Raw genomic sequence first — 25629 nt, 5'->3', positions numbered from 1 at the left:
GTTCATGAGAGTTAAGGAGGCCATTCCAATATCCAAACCATTGAGGCGGGGAGGTTATCTAGCAGGATCGGATGGGGAAAAAGTCTGGACCACGTTTAAGTATGAGAGATTGCCAATGTTCTGTCACCATTGCGAGCTGTTGGGGCACAATATTAAGCACTGTGCGAAGTACTTTGCATTAACAAAGAATGGTAAGGAAGCTCCTCTACAATATGGCGAGTGGTTGAAAGCAAGTGGGGGGCGGATGTGGTCAAGCCCAGGGAGGAAATCCAGAAACAATACGGCAAAGGATGAGGGAAGTGTGAAACCCAACGATCTGGGGAGGGCAGCAGCTGACAGTCACAATGAGATAAACCCTAGCGAGCAAGAAGGTAACGGAAAAGGGAATAACGATAAAGCCGGGAATAATAAAGAGGCTGGAGTTAATGGGGGCGAGATTTCAGCACAAGTTGAAACAGATATGGATTGGCTATCAACGAGCAATATGAGGATTAATTATTTGGGGAGGAATCCGAAGTTAAATAGGAATAATGAGGAGTTATTGCTGCATGATCCAAGGAGTGTGGTGCATGAAGTAAGGAACGTAACTCATGAAGAAACAAACGTGATGCATGAAGAAAGGATAGTAAGGCATGAAGAAAAGAACGTGGGGTTGGGGTAAAGTGAGCACGTGGAAGAGAAGGTAAGTAATGAGCCAAAGGGGACTAAATTAAAGCCCACATGGACCAGGATAGCCCGTGTGAGTGAAGGAAATAAAAAATCAGGACTTACTGAGCCCAACACGATACTGGGCAAACGGGGAGTGCAACTTATAGAAGTGGACAGTGAAGCAGATTTGGGGGGTCAGACGAGTAAACGTGAGAAGATACAGGAGGATGATCTTATCAGCAAAGCGGCAAGGGTGCAGGATCACGCTTACCGAGCACAATAAGGATGTTAAGTTGGAACTGCCAAGGGCTTGGGAACCCTTGGACAGTTCGAAGCCTTCGCAAGATTGTGAGGGATCAAGCTCCCATGGTGTGTTTTTTAATAGAGACTCGCTTGGATAAAGAGGGTTTTGAGTTTCACTGTAAAGATATACCGTTTAAGAATAAATTGATAGTCAAGAAACCGAACACAGGAGGGGGATTGGCACTACTTTGGAAGGCAGAGGTGCAATTAGATGTGATCAACTATATAGAGCACCATATTCTAGCTAAGGTTGTGAAGGAAGATGGGTATGTGTGGTACTTAACGGGCTTCTATGGTTGGGTGAGGCAAGTCAAAAATAAAAGTCTTAGGCCCTATTGTCTCATTTATCTAGTTTTGTTGATGGGCCTTGGTGTTGTATAGGGGACTTCAATGCAATTTTATTTTCCTCTGAAAAGCAGAGCATACACCCACCACCGTACAAGCAAATGGAAGAGTTTGGTTCGGCCTTGGACTCTTGTAACTTGGCTGATCTGGGCTTTCATGGTTATCCATTAACATGGAACAATAAACGCCCAGGGAATGCTAATACGAGGGAGCTACTAGATCAGGCTGTTGCTAACACGACATGGAGAGAAAAATTCCCAGCAAGTACAGTTTGTCATTTGTTTTCTCATGCATCAAATCACCGTCCTATTTTGCTATAAACTAGAACTAACAGGGGAGGGCAAGCAAAAGGCGAATGTGGGTTTAAGTTTGAGGAGGCGTGGCTTTTGGATGAAGAATGTAAAGGGAAGGTGAATGAGGGGTGGAATGAGAGGGGAGGGGCAGCAGGTTCGGCCTTGGCTAGAGTCAAAGAAAAAATAGTAAAATGTGGGGAAGAATTGTTTATGTGGGGCTCATCAAAAACTGATCCGGATACTGAAGAAATTAAAAGGCTTCAAAGGAGGGTAGAGAGCCTAAGTGTCTGTGAACCGACTAAAGAAACAAGGGCAAAATTTTTAGAGGCTAGCAAGAACCTAGATGCTTTGCTACGTAAGTAGGAAATTTATTGGCATCAACGTTCCTGGATCTCTTGGCTTAAACACGTGGATAAAAATACCAAATTTTTCCATTCCAAGGCCTCACAACGAAGAAGGAGAAACTTTATCCAAGGAATAAGAGACCAACAAAATAATTGGGTGGAGGAGGTTGAAGAAATAGCGGGGGTGGCAACTAATTATTTTGAATCTATTTGTAACTCAGGTGGCAGCAACCAAATGGAGGAGTGCTTTGACACAGTGCACTATAAAGTGACCACAGATATGATAGAATTTTTGTCCAGTGATTATAGTGCGGAAGAGATCAAAGCAGCGGTGTTTCAGATGGGACCAACAAAGGCTCCTAGCCTAGATGGTATGAATGCTTTATTTTATCAAAAATTCTGGCATATTGTTGGTGATGACGTGATAGCTGCTATGTTGAATTTTTTGAATTCTGGTATAATATTGCCTGAGATAAATTATACTCATATTGTCCTTATACCGAAAATTAAGTCACCAGAGAGAATCTCAAATTTTAGGCCTATAAGCCTTTGTAATGTAATTTATAAAATCATTTCAAAGGTCTTGGCCAACAGATTAAAACTGATTCTTCCTAGCTTGATTTCCCCATCCCAAAGTGTTTTTGTTCCTGGTCAGTTGATCACTGATAATGTCCTAGTTGCATATGAAACCTTACATGCTATGCATAGTAAGAGATCGGGTAAAAGGGGCTATATGGCCTTAAAATTGGATGTTAGCAAAGCATATGATAGGGTTGAATGGAGCTCCTTGAAGGGTATTATGTCTAAGTTGGATTTGCCTGAGTGTTGGATTGATAGGGTGATGAGCTGTGTGACATCCACCTCTTTTTCTGTTTGTATTAATGGAAAGGCCTATGGTAATATTCTTCCATCTCGTGGGCTCCGTCAAGGAGACCCTTTATCACCTTATCTATTTCTGTTGTGTGCAGAAGGGTTCTCTTCTATGCTAGCCAAAGCACAGGAGGAAGGGAGGCTCCATGGGGTGGCGGTTTGCAGAAAAGCACCTTGCATATGCCATTTATTATTTGCAGATGACTCGCTTATATTCTGTAAGGCGAGCCAAGAGGAGGTGCAGGTTATTTCAGATGTGCTACAGACATATGCTGCCTCATCAGGGCAATGTATCAATTTTGAGAAATCCTCGGTCTACTTTAGTAGCAATACCACATTGGGAGATAGGGAGAGAATTAAGAAGACAATGGGGGTGAAGGAGGTGGAGAGGTTTGAATCCTACTTAGGTTTACCTACACTGGTTGGCCGTGCCAAATACCAAACCTTTTTCTTTCTTAAGGATAGGGTTTGGAAAAAAATTATGGGTTGGAAGGGACAATTATTGTCAAGAACTGGGAAGGAAATTCTTATAAAAGCCATGGCCTCTATACCTACATACACCATGTGGGTGTTCCAGCTACCAGTGAAACTTTGTGATGAGCTAAATGCTTTGTATGCAAGGTTTTGGTGGGGATGAATGAGCAATGAGAGGAAAATCCATTGGAAAAGTTGGAATGTGTTAACTCAAGCTAAGAAGGATGGTGGTATAGGTTTTCATGATTTAAGAAATTTCAACCTTGCAATGCTGGCTAAACAAGGATGGAGGTTGATACATGAGAAGGAATCATTGGTCTTTAGGTGCTTTAAGGCCAAATATTTTCCCAGGGGCAGTTTCTTGGAAGCAACAGATGTACCCAACAGCTCCTTTGTATGGAAGAGCTTATTAGCAGCCCAACATATTTTGAAGAAGGGTTGTTGTTGTTGAAGGGTTGGAGATGGCAACTCCATTCGGGTCCTGCATGATAAATGGATTCCTAATCATCCAACTAATCAAATACTTCATCCACCACTAGGAGCAGAGGAGGATTGGAGAGTGTGTGAGCTGATTGATTGGGAAACACATGGCTGGGACCGAGGATTGATTGGGAGGAATTTCCATAGAGAGGATGCAGATGCTATTTATCACATTCCCTTGAGTCAAAGGTCCATACCGGACTCACTTGTTTGGCTGCCTAACAAGAATGGAGTGTATTCGATTAAGTCTGGTTACTACATTGCAAGAGGTCTATCAAGGGAAAGGGATGGTATGGAGGAGAGCTCAGGCATGAGAAACAGGGGACTTATATGGCCTAGACTGTGGAAGCTTAAGTTACCAAGTAAAATAAAGGTATTTGGATGGAGGGCTTGTCAGGAAATCTTGCCTACGAAGGGGAATCTAGCTCGCAAATGAATCATTCAGAATGAGATGTGCGAAGTTTATAAACAAGAAACAGAGACGGTGATGCATGCTCTGTGGGGTTGCGGAGTAACACGTGACGTATGGCTGGTTGTCAGGGAAGGATACAAAAAAGGGTGGGAGGCCAAGCGGATTTCATCAATTTATTTGAGGAGATGACGGACAAGTTGGAGGTGGAGGAGCTCAAGCTGTTCCTGGTACAATGCTGGGTTATCTGGGGTCAAAGAAACTCGGTTATACACAGTGGGATGCTTCAGGACCCGTCTCAATTGGTCAAGCGTGCAACAGATGTGTTACAGGAATACCGTGGTACAATGGAGCTTTTGGCTATCCACAGTAGCGCTGGACTGGTGCAGAAGTAGGAACCGACGGTTGGTTCAAGTTACAAGATCAACATTGATGCAGCGATTTTCACCGAGATAAATGCATCGGGTGTTGGTGTGATTGTGCGGAATGACAAGGGAGAAGCCATGGCAGCGTTGTCAGCTAGTGGGCCACCAGTGCAGGACAGTGAGGAAGCGAAGGTGCTGGCTTGTCGGAGAGCATTGGAGTTCGCGGTTGAAGTGGGGTTCACGGAGCTGGTTCTTGAAGGAGACAATAGCACAGTCATGAAGTCTATTACGTCTCCTCAACCAAATATGTCTCGTCTGGGTCATGTATATGAGGATATAAAGTGTATTGCTGCTAGTCTTCGTAGGTTGGAGGTTAGCTTTGTAAAACGTAGTGCGAACACTGTGGCCCATGCGTTGGCTAAGCATGCTAGGCAAATAGACGAGGAAGTGGTTTGGCTGGAGGAAGATCCTCTGCTTGCTATTGAAGCTTTGTATTGTGACTCTCTAAATTTAAATTAATGAATGGCATGTGTTTTCACTCTCAAAAAAATTTATGTTTCATAATTTTAAGCTTTCAAACTTAAAAAAAAAAAAAAAAAAAAAAAAAAAAAAAAAAAAAAACAACAACAACAACAACAACAACAACAACAACAACAACAACAACTTTTGATTACCAAAAATTAATTTTTGGTAATCAATTTTTTTTCTTTGTTGGTGGTTTTTGGCTATAGTGGCATTTTAAAGCATTACTATAGCCTAATTAAAAATAAATAAAAAATTGGCCTATAGTAGCGTTTTACAAACGCCATTATAAGGTATGGACCTATAGTGGCGTTTTTGTAAAACACCACTATAGGTCTATAGTCATGGTACAATAGTGATGTTTGTAACCGCCATCTGCCAATATAGAAAATGCTGCTATAGCCCATATGGGCCTATAGTGGCATTTCACGAATGCCACAATAGGTACAGTTTTTGTAGTGTGGTGTAATTTTGTCATATATAAAGTAAGATTATTGGTCGAAAATTTTAGACTAAGGAATTATAATAATGAACTCTACCTTCAACCATCAATTGAAAAAAATCTTGAAGTGGTTGAAAAAGATTAAGACTTGCAACAAGTTGTTGAATTAAAACTTGAAGATAATACTCTTCAAGAAGTTGATGAAGAGATCAAAGAAAAGAAGCTAGGTTGATAGAGGAGAATGGTGGAAATCATGAGATGGAAATTATTACCTAGTTGTTTTGCTAAAGATGGCTACACAATTTGTTGATTTTCTTGAAATAGAAAATTATGATTTTGTCTTCAATCCTTTGTTAATTGATGTTGCAAACAAATTGAAAGCCAATGAAAGTATCTCAAGAGTACAAGTTTCAGAACCAAATCAAGTTATTGAAGTATCTTTTTATTTGGAGTGGAATATTCGAATTTCTATAGAAAAACTCGAGGTCAAGTTTCATTCAAGTGGAGGGGTATGATGTAGGACAAGATGAGAGATTAAATTTTATCATTTGTTAATTTTTGAATTTTTACATAATTTTCATTCTTTTAGCATTTAGGATTTTATTTCCTGGATTTTAGGTGTTTTTAAGTTTTCCTAGTCAAATTAGGATACTACAACGGCAAGGTATCAATTAGGATCAATTTAGGAATATTTTTAATAGATAGGATAGAAATGTAATCTATGAGTTTCACTCCATAGTGTTTGTTATTTATCATCAGACCTAAGGTACCAATTAGTTTCTCAAGATCTTTTATTTGATGTTAAAAAATTTTACGAGTTGAGCTAATTGAAATCAATATTATTGATTTTTTATTTATTTAAATCTATTTTTGGATTACATTCTATCGAACAATGAATCTCTAAAACGTGTAGATTTAAGAATAGGTGCATCTATTTGTTGATTCACATTTATTGGAAGCTTCTTATGGCACTAGCCAACCTACCAGGCCATAAACGGTAAACCATTAAACCCTTGAAACAGACCTTCTAATTTGTTGATGGGCATGGGCTTGGAGTTGTTCAGCAGTCTCAAGCCTAACCTTGTTGATGTTTAATGGTTGAACAGAAGGTCTACAGGTGACTATGTAACCTTATTAATGGGCTGGGCTTTTTAAACAAATTAGAATTCAATTTGTTGGAAAATATATGGTAAAGCTCAGCTTCCTTTCCACTTTGAAAGAAGATTAGAAATTAAAAAAATCTAACTCAGTCCTAGGCTGCTTAAAACTCATTACAACTATAGCTTATGTGGTCCCTGAAAATCCAATCTTAAAATTCTAGCACCCTCCTTGCTCAAGGCCTGCATGTCCAAATTTGAACATACAATGGCAGGTGTAACTCGAAGCCCAATTGATATAGCTGGGTGGTTGATGGTTCACAAAATTTTAATGCGGAACAGACTGAAGTCTAATTCTATGAGGATCGTTTGTAAAAAGGTGGGATAAGAATATCCAATTAACTTTTCTCATATCCGATTTAAAACCAAAAATTAAGGAAGATTTAGCTCCATTTAACATAATTCTTGACGAGAAGCATATAAATGGTCGTCCATTACTTGCAAACCGTCCATTACAGTGACGAGTAAGGGTACAGACAAGCGTGTGTGCATTAACTCCAAGCAGCAATCAATGACCGAGCAATGAATAGCACAAAACCGTTACCAGCGTCCAATAATGCAGAATTAAGGACCGATTACAAACATAAAATGTTGGAGTTTAATTTGCAATCATTAAGCATTGATTACCCAGCTGCAACATAACGGTATACTGAGTATTAACTTAACTTAAGGCTATATAGCCAAGAAAAACAGGTAAGAGGACATGAACACACAATTGCTACAAAAATTACAATTTTTCTAGAGAGAATTAGCTAACTTAAGCATCGGAGAGTCTTTGGCAAGCCTCAAACCGGTGCCCTTATCTGTTGAGTGCTTTCTGTGATACAGGTTTTACAGGTCGTCCATCATACTGATGAGACAAATTCCTGCTTCATCAATTTGGCGCCGTCTATGAGGAATAATTGTCAATAAGCCGTTGAATTCTCTATTGACTAAGCTCCTTAAGACCGATGGACTCAACTTAGACCACATCGTCGGATCCAGTGGTAATGGCCCAATAGATTCAAGCACTCACTGCTAACGTGCAAGAATTGATGAAACAGAACGAAGAATTGAAGCGGAAGGCGCGCCCTAGGACTTCAACTATGTCGCAGTCTCAACGCAATCACAATGACAATGATGACGAGGCCCATAGTCTGGAGAATAACAGAAGGGATACTTCAAAAAACATACTGTGCCGTCAACTCGTGGTAGTGACCAAATGAAAAACATGAGAAAGGAGTTGGACGAGGTCAAGAACACTATGAAGGGGAAGACAACAATAAACCTGGATGGTATGATTAAGAGGAGCAATTCACCCTTCACAGCTAGTGTTCTAGAGTGCCCTTTGCCTCCCAAATTTCCTCTCCCTCAACTAAAGGTCTACGATGGCACTAAGGACCCTCTGGACCACATAGAAGCGTTCAAAAAAATTCTGAGCCTCCAGCAAACCCTAGATGAAGTTATTTGCAGGACATTCCGAACAACCCTTAGGGGAGTAGCACGGGTATGGTTCAGTAAACTACCCGCAGCGTCCATTGCAAACTTTGACTAGTTGAGTGACTCCTTCATCTGTCACTTCATTGGAGGTCAATGCCATAAGAGGCCCACTTTCTATCTGCTAACTGTGAAACAACAGGAAGAAGAGACCTTGAGGGAATATGTGAAGCGATTTAACAAAGTAGTCCTAGAAATTGATGAGGCTGACGAGCGAGTGATAATAACAACCTTCCAGGCTGGGCTGATCAACCCTGACCTCGTTTTCTCCCTAGGGAAAACTCCTCCAACCTCAATGACGGATCTGCTGTTTAAAGCGCAAAAATACATGAATAGGGAAGACGCGCTAACGGCAAAAGGACTGACAGGCAAACAAAAGAAAGACGAAGGTGCAAAGACCCAAAGCAAAAAGAAGGAGCGTAAAGATAATCTTATAGAGGCTAAGACTCCCTACCTTGAAATGGCCTAAACCACTGAGCTTATCCTCAAAGTGAAGAGATCCAAAGAAGTACTGCCACTTCCATAAGGACCATGGATATTATACAAACGAATGCTGGGATTTGAAAGAACGGATAGAGGAGTTGATCCAAAGGGGAAGCTCTAAAAGTTTGTTAAAAGAGAATATCAAGCTCGCTAGCGAACAGAGGAGAAACCCATTAACAACCAAAGAGAGGAAAATCAGGACAATCTCAAACCCATCGTGGGAGAGATAAGGATGATCACTGGGGGACCAATCGTTGAAGGATCATACAAGTCCCTAAGGAAAGCAGTTCAGAGGCAAGTGAATAGCGTCCATGTCAAGCACCCAATGGCAAAATATCGTCACACTGGGAATGTCGACATTATCTTCTCCGAGCAAGATGTGAATAGGGTCAGGCAACCCCATGATGATCACCTAGTCATTATGCTAACCATTGAAGGGTACAACACCCGAAGAGTGTTAATGGATAATGGAAGTTCAACAGATGTAATGTACATGACAGCTTTCCAGCAGATGAAGTTGGATCCAAAACGCCTTAAGCCTTTCGGATCTCCAATGGTCAGCTTCAGCGGAGACCATGTTTATCCAAAGGGCATCATTTCATTACATATTACACCAGGGACCTACCCCGCTTAAGTGATGAGGATGTTAGACTTCTTGATCGTCGACTGCCCTTCGTCTTACAATGTGATTCTTGGACAACCAACCCTTAATCGCCTTAAGGCAGTGACTTCCACATATTGCTTGAAAGTGAAATTCCCGACCCTTTACAGAACTGGAGAAATCACAAGGGACCAACTTTTAACTCGGGAATGTTACCAGGCAATCCTGGTGTCTAGGGAAAATCACACTTGGATGGTAGAAGAAGAAACTCCTAAACCCATGGATGGGGCAGAAAATGTTGTGCTAGTAGAAGGAGACCTATCCAAAACCACCAAGGTAGGAAAAGAGCTTCAACAGACTTTGAAGGACGAATTGGTGAAGTTTTTGAAAAATAACTTGGATGTCTTTGCATGGAGCCACGAGGACATGCCGGGGATCGACAGACGAGTTATAGAACATAGTCTTAACGTCGACCCAACAAAGAAGCCCGTTCAATAGAAGAAATGAGTATTCGCTCCAGAGTGGAACAAAGCAATCATGGAAGAGGTGGAAAACTTTTAACTACTGGATTCATTAGGGAAGTCTACTATCCAAAATGGCTTGCAAACGTTGTTATGGTAAAGAAGTCCAATGGAAAATGGAGAATGTGTGTGGACTTCACTGATTTGAACAATGCATGTCCCAAAGACAATTTTCCCCTTCCTAGAACTGACCAGCTTGTTGATTCAACGGCTAGCCATAAACTACCAACCTTCATGAATGTTATAACCAAATCTTATTGAAGGAAGAAAATCAGGAGAAAACTGCATTCGTCACTAGCCAAGGCCTGTATTGCTACAAAGTCAAGCCGTTCGAACTACAAAACGCAGGTGTCACCTATCAAAGATTAGTGAATCAGATGTTCAGTAAGTAGATAGGGAGGAATATGGAAGTCTATGTAGACAATATGCTCGTAAAAAGCAGGGAAGCTAAAACCCATCTTGCAAACCTTCAAGAGGCGTTCGATACTTTGAGAATATATAGAATGAAGCTTAACCCTGTGAAGTGCCTTTTTGGAGTCTTATTAAGAAAATTCCTAGGCTTCATGGTATCTCAACGAGGAATTGAGGTGAATCCAAAGAAGGTCAAAGTCATACTTGACGTGGTTTCTCCTAAGACAGTCAAGGAAATGCAAAGACTAACGGGGTGAGTCGTAGCCTTAAACAGGTTTGTCTCGAAGGCCACTAACAAGTGTCTTCCTTTCTTTAAAGTTCTTAAATAGGCTTTTTAGTGGACAGACGAGTGTAAGGTAGCCTTTCAGAGCCTCAAGGAGCATCTGGCCAAGCCTCCATTACTAAGCCCGTCAGTAGAAAGGGAAGATCTGTTTTTATATTTGGCTGTATCACAAACAGCCATAAGTTTTGCTTTGATCTGCGAGGAATCCAAGATACAAAGACCAATGTATTACACAAGTTCGGCTTTTCAGGGTGCTACAGCAAAGTATCCATGCATGGAGAAGATGGCCTTCTCATTAATCGTGGCTTCGAGAAAGCTTCGTCCATACTTCCAAGCTCATACCATTGTAGTTATGACAAACTAACCAATCCAAAAAGCAATGAGCAAATCAGATGCTGCTGGTCGTATGGTCCAGTGGGCAGTTGAACTAAGCCAGTTTGACATTGAGTGCAGGCCAAGAACAGCTAGGGGTGTCCAACCAGACCTGATACTCAACCAAACCGCCGAACCCGGCCGACCTAGCTCAAAAACCGACCCACCCAACGCCGATGATGGTCAGTGATGGGTCTTCATCCCCAAAACCCGATTCCGGCAGGTCAGATGTACACCAGAAAATTAGTTGTTCTCCACCAATGGATGTGTTTCGCTGGTCGAAATCTCTAATTAGTCGAGATCCGGTGAGATCTCGTCAAGATTCGGCCTATTCTCTCTGAGATCCACCGAGATCTCACTGAGATCTGGCCAAATCTCGGTAGATTGGCCCAATCTCAATCAAATTTGGTGGTTTTAGGCAAAATTTGGCATAGTTTCAAAATTTTCAACTCTGACCGAGGACCAACTGGTATTTGAGGAGGTTCGACCACCCGAACCAATTTCATTCACTGGTTGGCGGTGGGTCCAGAAATGAGAGAACTAAAGTTATCAGGTCGGTTCCGGGTTGGGCACAAACTCGACCCAAACCAACCCGTGGACAGGCCTAAGAACAGCAATCAAGGCACAAGCTTTAGCAGATTTCATTGTAGAATTCACTCTTTCGGACCCTGATCAGGAAGCAGAATATTGGACAGCTTGCTCAAATGGCTTGTTTGTCACAGGACTTGAAGGCATCGGTGTCATAATGACAACACCAAAGAATGACGTGCTTAAGTATAGGGTTTAACGCCAGTTTCCAGTAACAAACAATGAGGCAGAGTATGAGACAGTCCTTGCCAACTTGAGGGTTGCAAGAGCCTTAGGCATAAGGAATTTGAGATTGAAGACTGATTCTAAGCTGATTGTTAGGCAAATAACAAACAAATATAAAGCAAAGGAGGAAATGATGAAGAAATACCTACAGCTGACAAGCCAGCTCATTGACTAGTTTGATGATGTCAAACTCGAGCTAATCCCAAGGAAAGAAAATTCAGCTACTAATGAGGTTGCTAGGATTGCGTCAATTGAAGATGCTTCATCAACGTTAGGCTTGCTCATGGAAGTTCAGACAATCCCCAGTATTGACGGACTGCAGGCCCTTTCAATTCAGAAACTAAGCAACTGGATGGTATCTTACATTAGAGACAACTAACTCCCATCTAACTCGTCAGAGGCAAAGAAGGTCAGAGTTCGAGCAGCAAGGTTCACTGTTTTGAACGGAGAACTCTACAAAAGAGGATTCTCAATGCCGAACCTAAAATGCTTGACCCTTGACGAAGCAACGTATGTGCTACAAGAAACACACGAAGGTGTGTATGGTAACCACTCCAAACCTCGATCTTTGGTGGGAAAGACAGTAAAGGCAGGCTACTTTTGGCCAACTATGCGGAAGGACACAGCTGAACTTGTGAAGAAATGCGATAAGTATTAGCGGTTCGGTAACATGCAGCATATACCTGGGGAATTACTGACAAGCATCTCCTCACCATGGCCATTCTCCACGTGGGGTATAGATATCGTCAGTCCGCTCCCTTTGGGAAAGAGGCAAGTGAAGTTCTTGCTTGTAGCCATTGATTACTTCACCAAGTAGGTCGAAGCAGAACCACTAGCGGCAATCATCAAAGAGAAGATATAGACCTTCGTCTGGAAGAACATTGTCTGTAGGTTTAGGATCCTTAGGACAATCATATCTGATAATGGTTGTCGGGTACGTTTTTGTGACAAGGGTCGAAAATGCAAAAATGGCTTGAATCTCCCCTTAGGTTCTTTAGAAGTGTTTATTTATGGAAAATCAAGCCCAAAATTCACAATGTATAGAAAACAAAGGCTAATGGTGCTTTGACAAGAGAGAATCAAAATACTAATAACAAAAGTGCAGAAAAAGCATAAAAACATAACAGGTCTGAAACTTCGACCCACAGTCACCGAGAAGAGGAAATTGAGAAAGGTTGTGAAGAAGAGAGGGAAGGTTCCCCTGTACCCATATTTCCACCCCTAAGGTTCAGAATTGTGAGAATGTTTCCTGGCTCAGTGGGTTTTGACTCTCAAGTTTGAACTCTATGGAGAAAACGTGGTTCAACAAATCTGAAATTTCAGCCTACAATCATCGAGAAGAGGAAATTGAGAGAGGTTGTGAGGAAGAGAGGGAAGGTTCCCTTGTATCCATATTTCCACCCCTAAGGTTCAAAATTGTGAGAATGTTGACTGGCTGAATGGGCTTTTGCTCCAAAGTTTTAGGTATGTGTGTAGAACATGGTTAGTTTTGTTTTGAACTGATGAGAGAGTTTTATATAAAGTTTGGGGTGTTGCTAATAACTGGTTTTTGAGTAATGGAAGTGGCTTTTATCCCCCATGATACTAATTTCGTGTTTTAGCTTAGGTTGCTTTTGTTTAGGGAAGAATTTGGCATGCTTTTAGCATGATTTTGGAAACAAAGTTGTTTCCTCTTCATGGCTACTGTCTCTGGTCTTTGCAGGCCTTGGAAAACTACACTTGGGTGGTTGAGTGGGCTAGGCTATTCAGTCTTTTTCTTAAAATCAACTGTGTTTTGGTGTGGAAAATGGAGTTGGGCTGAAAATTAAGGGCACAATCACCCAGAGCATGAAAGCTCTTTTGAGGTGGAAATTTTGGGTACAAGACCTCCTCCATGAGCCAGAGGTGCTACCAATGTCCCTTGCCAACTTGGTGGCACACATGGGTTGGGCTCATGCAAAAGGTTCGAAAGGAACTGACCCATACCCTCCAAACCACACTTCCTTAATTTCCCCTATAAGTCATATGGGCTTGGGCCATGCTTAAAATAATAAAATAAAATATAATACATGAATTGAGCCTACAATGAAGTGGGGCTTGGTTGAATTGGGCTTGTATAAAGTGTGTCGCAAAAATGGGTATCAACAATGGTCGACAGTTTGCTAGTCAAAAATTCAAGGAGTTTTGCGCAGAACTAGGGATACAAAATCAGTACTTGTCACCCGAACACCCACAAGCTAATGGATAAACAGAAGTAACAAATTGTACTTTGCTTAAACTTATCAAAGCACGACTTGAGGGGACAAAGGGTGCATGGCCTGAAGAGTTGTCTGGAGTATTATGGGCTTACAAGATAACATCGTGAACACCAACAGGAGAAACTCCATTCAAGTTGGCCTTAGGCACTGAAGCAGTTATCCCAGCCAAGGTAGGAGTCTCCAGTCTTAGGCAAGCTCATTACGACGAAGGTACAAACAATGACGAACTGAGGCTTAGCTTGGATTGTTTGGCTAAAGTCAAAGACGAGGCAGCCTTGAGAATGGCTCAATACCAGCAAAAAAAGCAAAAGCACCATAATCAAAGGGTAAAGCTCAGAAGGTTGAACCCTAACGACATGGTGCTACAGCAAGTCTCACAAGCTACTAGGGATCCAACGCAAGGAAAGTTGGGGCCTACTTAGGAAGGCCCATACAAGGCCGTCCGTTACTCTGGACGAGGAAGCTATTATTTGAAGGATTTGGAAGGCAATCCACTTCCTCGTCCTTGGAACGTGGAACATCTCAAGAAGTACTATTAGTAAAAGCTATTGCTTGGTTTAATAAGCTCTGTTTGTAAGAGCACCTCACCTGACGACATATCAAATAAGCGAGATTTAATTGTTTTTTCTAAGTATTTCTTTTCCTTCAAGTATTTTGATAAAGCTATCTTCAGTTTGTTGTTTCTTTGTAATTCCCTCGTAAATGAGGAATGCATGAAATAATAAGGCTTGTTCAGCCATCCCTTTTTTCAAAGTTTGATAGAGTGTCAAAGCTAAGTTCAATGACGAAAAGGAAGTATCTAAAATATAGCAACAAGTTCAAATCACAAATGTGATAAGAACGCGAATGGTAAAAGCTCAAATGACAAGTGAAAATCATAAGTGTTGTAAAAACTCAAAAAAAGAGTCAAAATTACAAAATATGGTAAAAACTCAAATGACGAGTTAAAATCATAAATGTGGTAAAAACTCACAAGATGAGTTAAAATCACAAAAAAGGGTGAAAATCATGAACGTGGTAGTGACTCTGGCGATGAGCTAAAATCACAGAGCATGGTGAAAACTCAAATGACGAGTTAAGTTCTTAAGTAGGGTAATAAAAGAGCAAGCATGAATCATAAGTAGAAGAACTTCAAAGTTTAAAACAAGATAAATGCATTGTTTCTAAAATAAAAGCCTCAAAATAGGAGGCACCCATTGTTTCTAAAAGCCTCAAAATAGGAGACATCCATTGTCTTTAAAATGGAACCAAAAAAAAACAAAAAAAAAAACTTAAATTTTTACTTCAAGGAGCACTGATGATCTCCTCAACATGGCCTGCCTTTGTTTGAGCCTCGTCAGTGGATCCTCCTGTAGCTGCACACTCTCCTTCAACAACATCGATAGCTTCAACAATGGTCTCACCTTCCTTCTCATTAGCCTCGTTAGCAAGGATTTTAGTATCAATAGCTTTAAAGTCTAGATTTGCAAAATCAACGACATGACTATAGCGCTTCATCATCCACCAACGAAAAAGCTCGAAGCCCTTGAAGTACTGCTCAAATTGCATGTCAGAGAAGTGATCAGACTCCAGGAACCTGGCAATCACCTTCTCATGTTCCTCATCTATTCTCAGGAGGGCAACTTAAACTTCCTCGTCTTTCTGAATGACGAGCTTTTTCTCAACCTTCAGTGCTTCCTTCAGTTCTTTCACCTTCTCCTTGGCCTTGGTTGATTGGTCCATAGCTTCGATTAGATCCTTCCTCAACTTTGAGCTTTCGGCCTCAACAAAATCAACCTTGGAGTTGGCCAATAATACCTTCTCCTCGCTGCTCAAGTAGTCCGTCGTCAAACAAAGGGACTCACTAAGAACCTGGAAAAAAAAAAAATGAATGAAAGGTTAGTAATTTTCAACAGGTGTAACTACTTAACAAGTAATGAAGAAACGTTGAGTAAAATACCTGCACTAGTTTGTGAATATGGCGGCTAACCAGTTCGTGAGAAGGGATGGACGAGAGACCCTTAAGCTCGTCGTTAGTGATGACATTATGAGCTCGTCCAAGGGCAGTAGTAGGGTCATCCTAAACACTCTTGCCAACCTTGGCCTTCCCTTTAAAGCATGTGGTCAAAGGACTGAAGGTCATCATCTCAAGAGAAGGTGTGGGAGAAGACGAAGTACCAAAAAGCAACAGAGGGGTAGGAGTCTCATCCTTCCCTTCGTCTAGCTTGCATCTCTTTGATCCGGCGGTAATGTGAGATAGGGGTTCACTCTTCAAGTTCTTGACACGGGCATACTTGTCTTTGCTATACCTAGTGGCCATTTCTACAGAAAGAAGGTTAGTAGGGTGAAATTCTATAAGGAAAAATAAGAAAGGACGAAGAATTAAAAACCTACTCTTCTCTTCCTGGGCGATTTTCTTTAAAACGTACGCAGAAGGCTCGAGTCCAAGGCAACACTTGTACAAACGACAAGGATTACCCAGCTCGTTGAAATCGTCAACTATGAGGGTGGATTGACCTAATAGTTAAAGGGTAAAAAGTGCAATTAATCATATTTTATTTTAGATATATATTTTTTTTAATGATGTGGAACTTCACCAAGGTAGAGCCCTTTAAATCCACTACTGGAGACTAAACCATAGATACACAACCCCACCCGCTAAAATCGTGTATCAAGTAATCCATGGGAGCTCCTAGTGGGGATTGAACCCAGGATGTTTGGGTCTACAACTCATTTCAAGCCTCCAACCATTAGATTACACCTTGACGGGTTTTTATTTTAGATACAATTCGTTAATTAGTATTTTACTTAATTTCCTTGAATCAAGGATATTTTAATAATTCAAAAATTGAGCTTTCCTAAGTCATTCAAATTAGGGTTAAGTCGATAATCTAATATAAGCAGTTGATTGTACTTGAATGGAGCATGTTCACAGTTTGCTAGAGTAATAGCATTTATTTTTAAAGTTTTTCCTTCAATAACTTAGTGCTTATTCTAGACAACCCGAGGTGTTGATTCCTAGATTTGTTCTCTCTTACTTAATGATGATTCTAAGCGATTCTAAGTTTTGATTCCTAGGTTTATTTCATTTTCTGTGCTCGCTGCATCTATTTCATTTTTTGTCCCGCTCATATAGTCATCTTGATCATCAATTACTTGTCAGAAACTGCAATTTGATGCCAAAGTAGTAATAATTTCAGCAATATCAAAGGTCCTAGAGAGGAGATGGTTAGTTGATGAACAACTATGCTCAACATTCTTTTAAATGCAAAAGAAAGAATCTTGACATTGAAAATTAGCCAGATTTATTCATTTCAGAGGCAGGGTTAATTATTCAGGAATAAGAAGAGCGAGATGAAGAGCAAAGACAGTGGAGTCAGTATCTCCAAAAGAAAGGCTTTGGAGATTCATGGAACAGTAAGAAAAAGTTCATCTCTAAGATAGGCTATATGGTTTTAACTTTTTAAGTTGTGTTGTAGGCAAGAAATTTGAAGCCTCCTACCCAACAATCTTTGTAGTCCACTCTGATTTCAATGGGTAACACACACTGGATGCCAACAGCGTAGTAGGCTAGCCAACTATTTCAAGAGTCTGGTGTGTGGTTAACACCAAAACATGCTAGTTAAAGTCGGTGAAACTTGTACTCTAGCCTGGGTAGAAATTGCAGCCCCACAGTATGAGAAAAAAGTTTGTGGTGTTGACAACCTCTCAAAGTGAAAACATCAAAAAGACTTTAGAAAGAACAATACACTTTGTTCATGAAGATAGTGCACACGAACACAAAGTCTGCAGAAAACATATCATAACTAGCAACCACGTCATGCAGAAATCTAATCCAATGTTTGACTTGACAAAACTATCAATTCTACAATAAGTTACTCTAAGGTGCAAAGATTGGAACTTTACAGATCCGTATTGAAGATTAGGCATCAAAGACAACAAATCTACAGCACACATGGATTCAATCAATGAAACTAGTACATCCAAAATGGATGGCATCATCCAACTTTATATTTCAATTTTCCAGATCCATAATCCTCATATAACATAAGAAAGATTCTTTAAATTTCAATTTTCAAGATCATATAACATAAGAAAGATTGTGCATATATTAAAGACAGATATTAATAAAAGATTTCATATTGATTTCTTGTTCCCTAATTCAGAGGTGAAATGATAAGTCTAAAGCTCTACCATTTAGTAGAGATAGAAACAGTAATGCAATAACTCTCGTGCATATCTGCTCACATCTTCGAAGGCTTGGGGAAAATGTCAGGAGTGAATTTCTGCGCTGCACTCAGACTACCCTTGATTTTCATTGCACCCCTGCATTCATTACATATCACAAAACAACGTAAATATAGACAAACGGCAACAAAAATGTAGCAAACAGAATTACTGCTTGTTTAGTTTAGCCGATTTTCATCTGAGAATGCAGAGCAGTTCTTTTGCCCAGCTTATTTTTAGGCAAAATAAAACCAATGAAAATAAGCTATCGACCAAACAAACACTTAAAACACAGTGCAAGGCCACACCTCATGAAAGCAATTTGAGGATTCATCTTCCCCAAGGCAACCTTAACAAAATCGTCATCCTTGAAGGAAAACGTGGCATCTGGCTTTCCTCCTTCATATGGCCCTATAATTCAATAGACTTCAAAGAATGAATGGACATTTAACCGGAATAGCAGATCAATTACCATTCTACAAAAAATAAGTTTCTAGAGCAAATATAAACCAAAAAAATGACACCAACAGTTAGTGATTACAGCATTGAACTCCTATGCCCAATTCATCCTATTATATGTTATGAGGGCTAACTTAGGTACAGATATAATTCCTTAGATACCGTACTTCATATTTTCAATTAAATTCAACCATATGGCTTGTTAAGCAATAAAATACAACTATGTTTCTTATTGGTTTATTGATCAATGCCCTTTGGCTCCTTATCAATCCCAACAAGGAGTTCCCCTGCATTACCTAATTCACAGTTCCACGTCATTCCCAAAAAAAAATTACAATTTCCAAGGCCACATGTTTGAATTTAACTAGGAAATCTAAACTGTAGCACTTAAGCAGTTATTCAAATGTCTCATAGAAATTCAGCAATTCTAGTCTCTCTTATTGTCTAGAGCAATTACCATTTCACAATATTGAACAATTCATGTTTGCAATACAATCAATATCAATCAATTAGGAACTCCAAAAAATCCGAAATCAGAATCCCAAACCTTTGGTGACCTCTCCTTTCTTCAGATCAACGGTATAAACAACCTCATTGAATCCAATTTTCTACAATTGACCCAAAAAAAAACAAAAACAAAAACAAAATGAATTTAAATAAGAACAAAATTGGGTGTACAACAAAAGTAGAAAAAGGAATTGGGTGGGAGAGAGAAAAGTGGTGGGTACCTTAGGAGCGATGTTGATCTGATAAACGAGGTTGATTTTCTTAGTGAGTTGTTTACCGGCATCAGAAGCCAGGTGTTGTTTCATCAGTTCCATCAAAGCATCGGACTTTAGCTCTTGATTGGTAGACATAGCTTATTATTACAACAACTTAGAAAATTGCTAAGCTATTCTTCTTCTTCGCTGGAAAATGTTGGGTTTGTGTGTGTAACTAGTACTAGGGTGGTTTTAACATTTAATATTTGATGCGATGGGGGTTGAGACTGTGAGAGAGAGAGAGAGAGAGAGAGAGAGAAGAGGGAGTTGGATGAGCTGACGAAATTAATGATAAATGGGGACACAGAGCCCGCATCCCAATCTAACGACGTTTTCCATTTTCTGGTATTTTCCTTTAGCGGATTAGATAACGTGTTGTACAACAGATGCTCTAGCTACTCTATCGTGTGCCAAAAGCAAAAGCCCAATGCACATTTTTTTCCTATCAAATTGAATCATATAATTTTTTTTTTCTTTTAGAAAAAATTGAATTATATAATTGAATTAACTAATAAAGTACAATAATTTTTTTTTTCTTTTCCAAGAACATCTAATCTTCTAAAGAATCTTAATCCTGACATATAGGTGTATTAAACTTAAGTTGTTACTAACTCAGAAATAACACATAAATGACATGCAAGGCAAAACATGTAATATATTACATTTTTTTCCAATTAAATTAAAATGTATAGTTGTCTTGACTAATAAAGCACAACCATCATTTTTCTTTTCAAATATCACCAGTGTTCTGAAAAATCTTAATCCTAAAGAGAGGGAGTGGATTAACCCAAATTCACCCTTTTATGGAACTAGTATTGTCACTAGGTTTGAGAAGTAGTTTGTGATTACTTAAGATATTAAGTAAGGATATTAAGTAATTAATGATTCTTAATATCCTTACTATATGTGATAGTTCTAAAGAATCTCACGTAATCACCAATTTTTGTGAACTGAAAAATACAATGTTTTTTCTGTCAACAAAGAAGGATGGAGCGGCCGATTCGTAGTTTTGTCGGAACGGATATGGTCTTGGATCGGACCGATAAGTTTTTGTTTGCTTTTGGTTAGATTGGGTCGTATACCAAATGGATGATGGGCTTAATGATTTTTTAGGTGTGCCAAGCCCATAACATGGTTGTATTTGTACAATGTTCTGCACGTTGTCTTCTTGGGTCAATCTGGATTCAGATAACAAAAAGTGTCCCACTTAACAACAGTGTATGTAGCCCTGGGTCCAAGATATATGCTTATCTAGCCCAAAATATATTTTAATCTAAGCTTTTTTTTTTTTTTGAGAAATTTTAATCTAAGCTTTAGAGCACGTGACTAATCATTTTTTTTAAATGAAAAGGGGTCTCTAACACATATTTATAATTTATTTACCTCACGTTAAATGACTGTAATGGATAATATTATATGTGTCACCAAAACTTTGATAAAGTCATAAAACTATCACTGAAATCGCTCACCAAATAAAGTAATATGAAGGCTCTTACCATTAAGCCATATTCTGAAGTAGTCATGTGACTAATAGTTCATACTTATATAATCACCGAAAAAAAATGGCTAAATACCCCTTCTTCTTCTTTTTTAGTGTGCAGTAAAACAGTTATTTTCAGAGTATATAACAAAATACTTTTATTTTAAAACTTGATATTACTCTACACATAGCAATTTCGAGTTCTACTTTAAAATCAAGAGTTCCAAAAATATGGAATTTTACTACATACTTTGGAAAAAAAAGAGTATGTTTGGCTAAATAATTTTAAAATAAAAGGTCAAAATATATATATATATATATATATATTATATACACATATAATATTACCCATTACAGTCATTTACCTCACGTTTGACTAATCATTTTTTTTAAATGAAAAGGGGTCTCTAACACAGATTTATAATTTATTTACCTCACGTTAAATGACTGTAATGGATAATATTATATGTGTCACCAAAACTTTGATAAAGTCATAAAACTATCACTGAAATCGCTCACCAAATAAAGTAATATGAAGGCTCTTACCATTAAGTCATATTCTGAAGTAGTCATGTGACTAATAGTTCATACTTATATAATCACCGAAAAAAATGGCTAAATACCCCTTCTTCTTCTTTTTTAGTGTGCAGTAAAACAGTTATTTTCAGAGTATATAACAAAATACTTTTATTTTAAAGCTTGATATTACTCTACACATAGCAATTTCGAGTTCTACTTTAAAATCAAGAGTTCCAAAAATATGGAATTTTACTACATACTTTGGAAAAAAAGAGTATGTTTGGCTAAATAATTTTAAAATAAAAGGTCAAAATATATATAATATATATATATATATATATATATATTATATACACATATAATATTACCCATTACAGTCATTTACCTCACGTTAAATGACTGTAATGGGTAATATTATATGTGTCACCAAAACTTTGATAAAGTCATAAAACTATCATTGAAATCGCTCACCAAGTAAAGTAATATGAAGATTCTTACCATCAAACCATACTCTGAAGTAGTCATGTGACTAATAGTTCATACTTATATAATCACCGAAAAAAATGGCTAAATACTTTTTTTTTTTTTTTTTTTTAGTGTGCAGTAAAACAGTTATTTTCAAAGTATATAACAAAATACTTTTATTTTAAAACTTGATATTACTCTACACATAGCAATTTCGAGTTCTACTTTAAAATCAAGAGTTCCAAAAATATGGAATTTTACTACATACTTTGGAAAAAAAGAGTATGTTTGGCTAAATAATTTTAAAATAAAAGGTCAAAATATATATATATATATATATTTATTTATTCTTTGACTTTTTTCTTTTAAGGATATAGGTTATGAGTCAAGAGATACAAAGTGGATATGGTAGTAACGTGCCTTGTTCTCATTCGAAGCTAATTCTTCAGGTGCTATCCTAAAAACTCGCGCGGAGGTAAGCACCAAATCTCTCTACGAGTTCCTTATATTCTGTTCACAAAAAAAACCATTTAGAATTTCTCAGTTCTGATTATACATTTAAAGTTAAAATCATCTGAGTTTGTCTGACAGATTTATAGTATATATGATTAGCTACTATTTCTTGCTTCTTTGTGGACCGCTTGTTGTTGAAAGTGAATGTATGTATCGTTGGCCAGACAGTAAGACATTCTTAGAATTGAGAATGATTATGGTTTTGTTTGTTTGTTTGTTTTTTTTTTTTTTTTTTTTTTTTTTTGTTGGTTTTTTGTTGTTTTCAATCTACTGGGTACTTGTTTAACTGTTTGTGAGTTACACTAATAAAATAAGTGAGCATTAACTGTTTCACAAATTGATTTACATTGAACACTGCTTCATTGGAAAGGTCATTAACTCACTGTTGGTCTGCCAAAGAAGGGTCCTAGAATTATATAAATATAAGCATAATGAAACCCCAGAAGAAAAAAATAAATAAATAATAGGAGGAGATCTCATAAGAACAAAAGCGTCTGGAGTGAGCAATAATTATGTGGTTCAAGAAAAATTGTTTTTCCTTCTTCTATTTGGTATAAAGATATATTTTCGTCAGTTTGTGCTTATTAATTAGTGTCATATATTTTATTTATGGTTAATTCTAAGCTCCAAAAAAATAAGAGAAGGATTGTGGAAGGTTGATGATCAATGTAAAATTTAGTCACTTTTATAAGTTTTTTTTTTTTTTTTTCTTTTTCTTTTTTTTTGGGTATAAAAATATGCAGGGTTTCCACCAAAATCAATAACCTGTATATGTTTTCATTTATATGATCTTTTTGGTGGGGGCAGCATCAACAGCAGCAAGTGGCTGCTTCTTGAATATTCTGGCATCATATGCTATGTTAGGAAAAAGAAACAAACTACAGATGTTTTCTTGTGCCAATTTTTTATTCTAAGTGGATGTTGTGACATCTGGTGGTTCACCTTTGGTGTCTGTGAGAGTCAATAGGATATTTATTGATCGGATTGTTTTATAGTATTTTTTTGCTCCATTGATGAAGACTTTCCAAATTCATTGATTATTCAGTAATCAGTATTCTACACTAGTCCAAAGTCCAAAATCCTGTCTTATTATACAAATCCTGTATTTTTTGTAACTAGGAAAATGCTATGATGTTTATGAAAGTTGTTTCTTTCTTTGATGCTTATCAGTTTATATTATGCAGGCAATGGGTTTAAATGAAAATAAGGATTAGATCGAAGATCTATGATATTAAGCATTAACTGACCTATGCCAAAAATTTATCTTGGAAAGCCATCAGTTTAAGTGGCATATAGATTGTTGTTTTGGAGGTTTGCTCTATGTTGTCATGCAAAGGCAGAGTATTTGTTATTGCAAGGCATATTTTGGTTTTGGAAAAAATCCTAATGGACACCTTGATTCTAGATTTCCCTGTATAGTTCCCAGCTTTCTTCATGATAGAAGTAAGGTTAGATTGTGTCTCATTAGGGCTAAAATCCCATCTACTATTAAAACTTTGGACACATTCCAAGCTGAGAGAATCAGAGTGGCTGAGGGGTATCAGGGAGAACTGTCAGATGAAGATGATGATCTCTGTCCTGCTGAATGTGTAAGAGAATTTAAGACCGATGAGGAACTATCCAGAGTTCTTGAAAAGGCTAAAGAAACAGATTCTTTAGTTGTGGTAGATTTTTATCGCCCTTCTTGTGGAAGTTGCAAGTACATAGAGCAAGGATTTGGAAAATTATGCAGGGGATCTGGCGATCAAGATGCTCCAGTAATCTTCTTAAAGCACAATGTGAGTATTATTCTAGTTGAACACTTGAACATGTGTGGTTTGCATAGAATAATTAATAAATATCGAAAGGGTAATGAAATGTAAAACACCTTCTCTAGTTTCCCCCCAGCCTCACCAGACAACCCTTTAAAAGAAGAGGGAAATATTGATGTAATGATCTTTACATTGTCTCATCAAATTAAGCATGTCTATTATATCCTTAATCAACTCAGAATAAGAAGTTGCAATGCTGTCTACTGCAGGTAATTGATGAGTATGATGAGCAATCTGAGGTTGCGGATCGACTTAGAATCAAGGTAATTTTATCTGATAATAAATTTTCAGTCCAATCTTATTTAAATTTCAGTGAATTTGCAGGAAGTAATGCAGATAGTACTAATTTGGGACGATAGACATATTATGCTAAGATTTTCTGCATGTGGGCTCAATTTGATTTATTGTCAGTAGGAACACAAGCTTTAAGTCGGTTCATACTGTTAGCTTTCATTTAATCTTTTAATGAGCTTACTCTCCAATCGTATTTTCTAAGATGAGATTCAGTCGAAACTATACCAGAACCCTGATTCAGGTGTATAAAAGAATGCCGTTGCAAGGCAAACTGAGGAATGAGAGAGTGAAAGTATTTTACATAAAGTAGTCAAAGAATCCTGAATATTTTTTGCCTTTTTTGATTAATGCTACTTTAGCTTTAACTTTAGGCTAGAATGAATCCAAGTGCAATTTGATATATTCTGTTCATGGGATACCCTGATCAACTTATATTCTTTCCCTACTTCATGATTCACTGAGATTAAAATGGACATGTACTCATGCAGTCAGTGCCCCTCTTCCATTTCTATAAAGATGGGGTCCTCCTGGAAGCATTCCCAACCAGAGACAAAGAAAGGATTACTGCAGCCATTCGTAAATACACATCTCCTGCATCTTAATATGCTTTAACTTATCTGGTTATGATTCAAGTGCTTGTACCTGTAGAATAATAATGGGGAACTTCAACTGGACGCAGATACGATCGATTACTCAAGAAACATTTTTTCTTAGTGTAAACCATACTGTCTTCAATTGCTGCTCATTTGCCATTTGATTAATACTATTAAAGGTTTATTCATTTGCTACTATGCATTATGTAATATATTCATTTTAAGGTTAAATTGATGCAGATGTGGCTTCTAGCTTATTTTAGCCATGGCTCTATCTATAATATAAGTAGGTTTGTACAGTTATACATGACTTGGATGCCTATAATTATTGGGAAAACTTGGGGTGGTTGACATCCTTGTTCCTGTTCACTGGAAAAAACAACAGAATTTTCCTGACTAGAGTGAGTTCTGTAGGATAGGTATGTGGAGCTTCTATGTCATACATTCTTTATGAGTAAACTATCTAATTTTAAACAAATAGGGAGCTTATTTGATTAGACTAAGGTTGCAGTGGTGCCTGAGTGAAAATATTGATATGTTTGAGATATAGTAAAAAATTTGTCTACAGATCAAGACAGAAAGTATGTATCATAATTTCAATGATATGCAAATCTATGATTATTAGAGGTCATTGCCTGTGATTTATTTTTGAAGATGATCTTATAAAGCAGAGTTCTCT

At 38.2% G+C, this 25629-nt stretch overlaps 2 protein-coding genes across 3 annotated transcripts; one reads left to right on the top strand and one right to left on the bottom strand.

Annotated features, from left to right (window-relative positions):
* Positions 1 to 17810: 17810 nt before the first annotated feature.
* On the bottom strand, positions 17811 to 19605 carry LOC126710673 (sterol carrier protein 2). The gene is made up of 4 exons (XM_050411206.1): positions 19243 to 19605; positions 19062 to 19122; positions 18364 to 18466; positions 17811 to 18154 (listed from the first exon to the last, which is right to left on the bottom strand). Exons 1-4 carry the CDS (start codon positions 19369 to 19371, stop codon positions 18073 to 18075), a joined length of 375 nt encoding a protein of 124 aa, XP_050267163.1. The 5' UTR covers positions 19372 to 19605; the 3' UTR covers positions 17811 to 18072.
* Positions 19606 to 22101: 2496 nt separating this feature from the next.
* On the top strand, positions 22102 to 25216 carry LOC126710647 (thioredoxin-like 4, chloroplastic). Of its 2 annotated transcripts, none has more exons than XM_050411205.1 (4): positions 22102 to 22214; positions 23437 to 24030; positions 24273 to 24326; positions 24846 to 25216. In XM_050411205.1, the coding sequence occupies exons 2-4, from the start codon at positions 23581 to 23583 to the stop codon at positions 24957 to 24959; spliced, it is 618 nt and encodes a 205-aa protein (XP_050267162.1). In that variant the 5' UTR covers positions 22102 to 22214; positions 23437 to 23580; the 3' UTR covers positions 24960 to 25216. The 2 variants fall into 2 exon arrangements, with proteins under 2 accessions (XP_050267162.1, XP_050267161.1); XM_050411204.1 differs by lacking the exon at positions 22102 to 22214 and adding an exon at positions 22239 to 22398.
* Positions 25217 to 25629: the final 413 nt, after the last annotated feature.

Source organism: Quercus robur, chromosome 2, assembly GCF_932294415.1.
Source record: "Quercus robur chromosome 2, dhQueRobu3.1, whole genome shotgun sequence".
Classification (NCBI taxonomy): Eukaryota; Viridiplantae; Streptophyta; class Magnoliopsida; order Fagales; family Fagaceae; genus Quercus; species Quercus robur.
This window is presented reverse-complemented; position numbering and strand designations above follow the sequence as displayed.

Coding starts and splice junctions, on each gene's coding strand:
- LOC126710673 (XM_050411206.1), bottom strand. CDS start 19,371: ATGTCTACCAATCAAGAGCTAAAGTCCGATGCTTTGATGGAACTGATG. Junction 18,467..19,061: donor GAAAGGAGAGGTCACCAAAG/GTTTGGGATTCT, acceptor ATTGAATTATAG/GGCCATATGAAGGAGGAAAG. Junction 18,155..18,363: donor CCTCAAATTGCTTTCATGAG/GTGTGGCCTTGC, acceptor TAATGAATGCAG/GGGTGCAATGAAAATCAAGG.
- LOC126710647 (XM_050411205.1), top strand. CDS start 23,581: ATGCAAAGGCAGAGTATTTGTTATTGCAAGGCATATTTTGGTTTTGGA. Junction 24,031..24,272: donor TAATCTTCTTAAAGCACAAT/GTGAGTATTATT, acceptor TGTCTACTGCAG/GTAATTGATGAGTATGATGA. Junction 24,327..24,845: donor CGGATCGACTTAGAATCAAG/GTAATTTTATCT, acceptor GTACTCATGCAG/TCAGTGCCCCTCTTCCATTT.